The 1106-nt window shown below is 52.6% G+C and overlaps 1 protein-coding gene across 1 annotated transcript; it reads right to left on the bottom strand.

Moving 5' to 3' along the window:
* Positions 1-238: 238 nt before the first annotated feature.
* Positions 239-1102, bottom strand: B3GALT6 (UDP-Gal:betaGal beta 1,3-galactosyltransferase polypeptide 6; the record flags this gene model as incomplete). Its single annotated transcript, XM_009575098.1, has 1 exon — positions 239-1102. A coding segment is annotated over one exon (864 nt), but the record flags the coding sequence as incomplete, so codon positions are not given.
* Positions 1103-1106: the final 4 nt, after the last annotated feature.

The raw sequence follows: 1106 nt of genomic DNA, 5'->3' as shown, positions 1-1106 counted from the left end.
CCGACATATGAGCCTTTCTATGCTTTTTGTCATCTATTTCTTTTTTTTTTTTAAACATCTCTACATCATGCCACATCAGTAGCTCTTAGGAGTTTCAGGGTTTCATTGATTGTGACATAATGAATCGTGCAAAATCTTTTGAGTAATTTTTAAGCCCTAGTTACTGGGATTCTCCCCAAGTAGCAGTAACCAAGCTTGGAGAGTCCATCAACATTCTGCCTTTTCCTTCCTCGGACTTTCACGGGATGCCATCCTTCCTTTGGCAACACTGTGAAGGAGGCACTCCCCAATCATACATGTAGGAAAGCCTGAGCTTAACCTCCTCCTTACAGAGCTTTCCTTCTTTAGCCAGGGTCTGCTGCTTTTCCAGCATGTCCTCGATGCTTTGCTTATGAGTTACTATATACTTATTGTTGCAACCTCGTGACTTATACTCAGTGTCAAAACGAGGGTCGTGCACTCTCTTCACATCGATGGGAGCCAGCCACACCCCCAGGGAGACATCTTCACTCTGCCACATGTTCAGGTAGTCTTTGCTAAGACGCAAATAGCGCACCAGGTCTGCAGAAATCACATAACCACCACCCAGAGCATATGGTAGATAGTAGTCGCAGAGCACCCAGGCACTCTCTTTCCATTTGCCACCAGATTTGACTCGACCGCGGCCAGAAAAGAAGCCCCAATAGAGGCGACGTGGCTCCTTGGCTCTCAGCTCTTCCACGAGCACATCAAGGCGTACGAAGGTATCGTCATCGGCCTTCAGGGCAAACTGGAAATCCAGATGCAGATCCAGCCAGACGTACGTGGCCAGGACTTTAGCAGTCAGGTTCTCATAGGAATCCCGCAGCTCTGGCAGAAGGAGGAGGTCTCTGTGCCGGCTCTGCTCTAGCTCCAGGCTACGAAGCTCCTCTGCCCCGAGGCCGGCTGTGCCGATCACAAAGCGGCTCCAGATGTCGTCGTGAGGGGGGTGCCCGGCGGCCGAGAGCCACGTGCTGCGGATGATGCTGCGACGCTCGCTGTACTTGGGGCCGCTCATAATGAGCACGGCCAGGAAGGCGGTCTCCTCAGGGGAGGGTGGCGGGGCTGCCGGGGGATGCGGCCCCCTG

This window comes from Fulmarus glacialis, unplaced genomic scaffold (genome assembly GCF_000690835.1).
Source record: "Fulmarus glacialis isolate BGI_N327 unplaced genomic scaffold, ASM69083v1 scaffold5513, whole genome shotgun sequence".
Classification (NCBI taxonomy): Eukaryota; Metazoa; Chordata; class Aves; order Procellariiformes; family Procellariidae; genus Fulmarus; species Fulmarus glacialis.
This window is presented reverse-complemented; position numbering and strand designations above follow the sequence as displayed.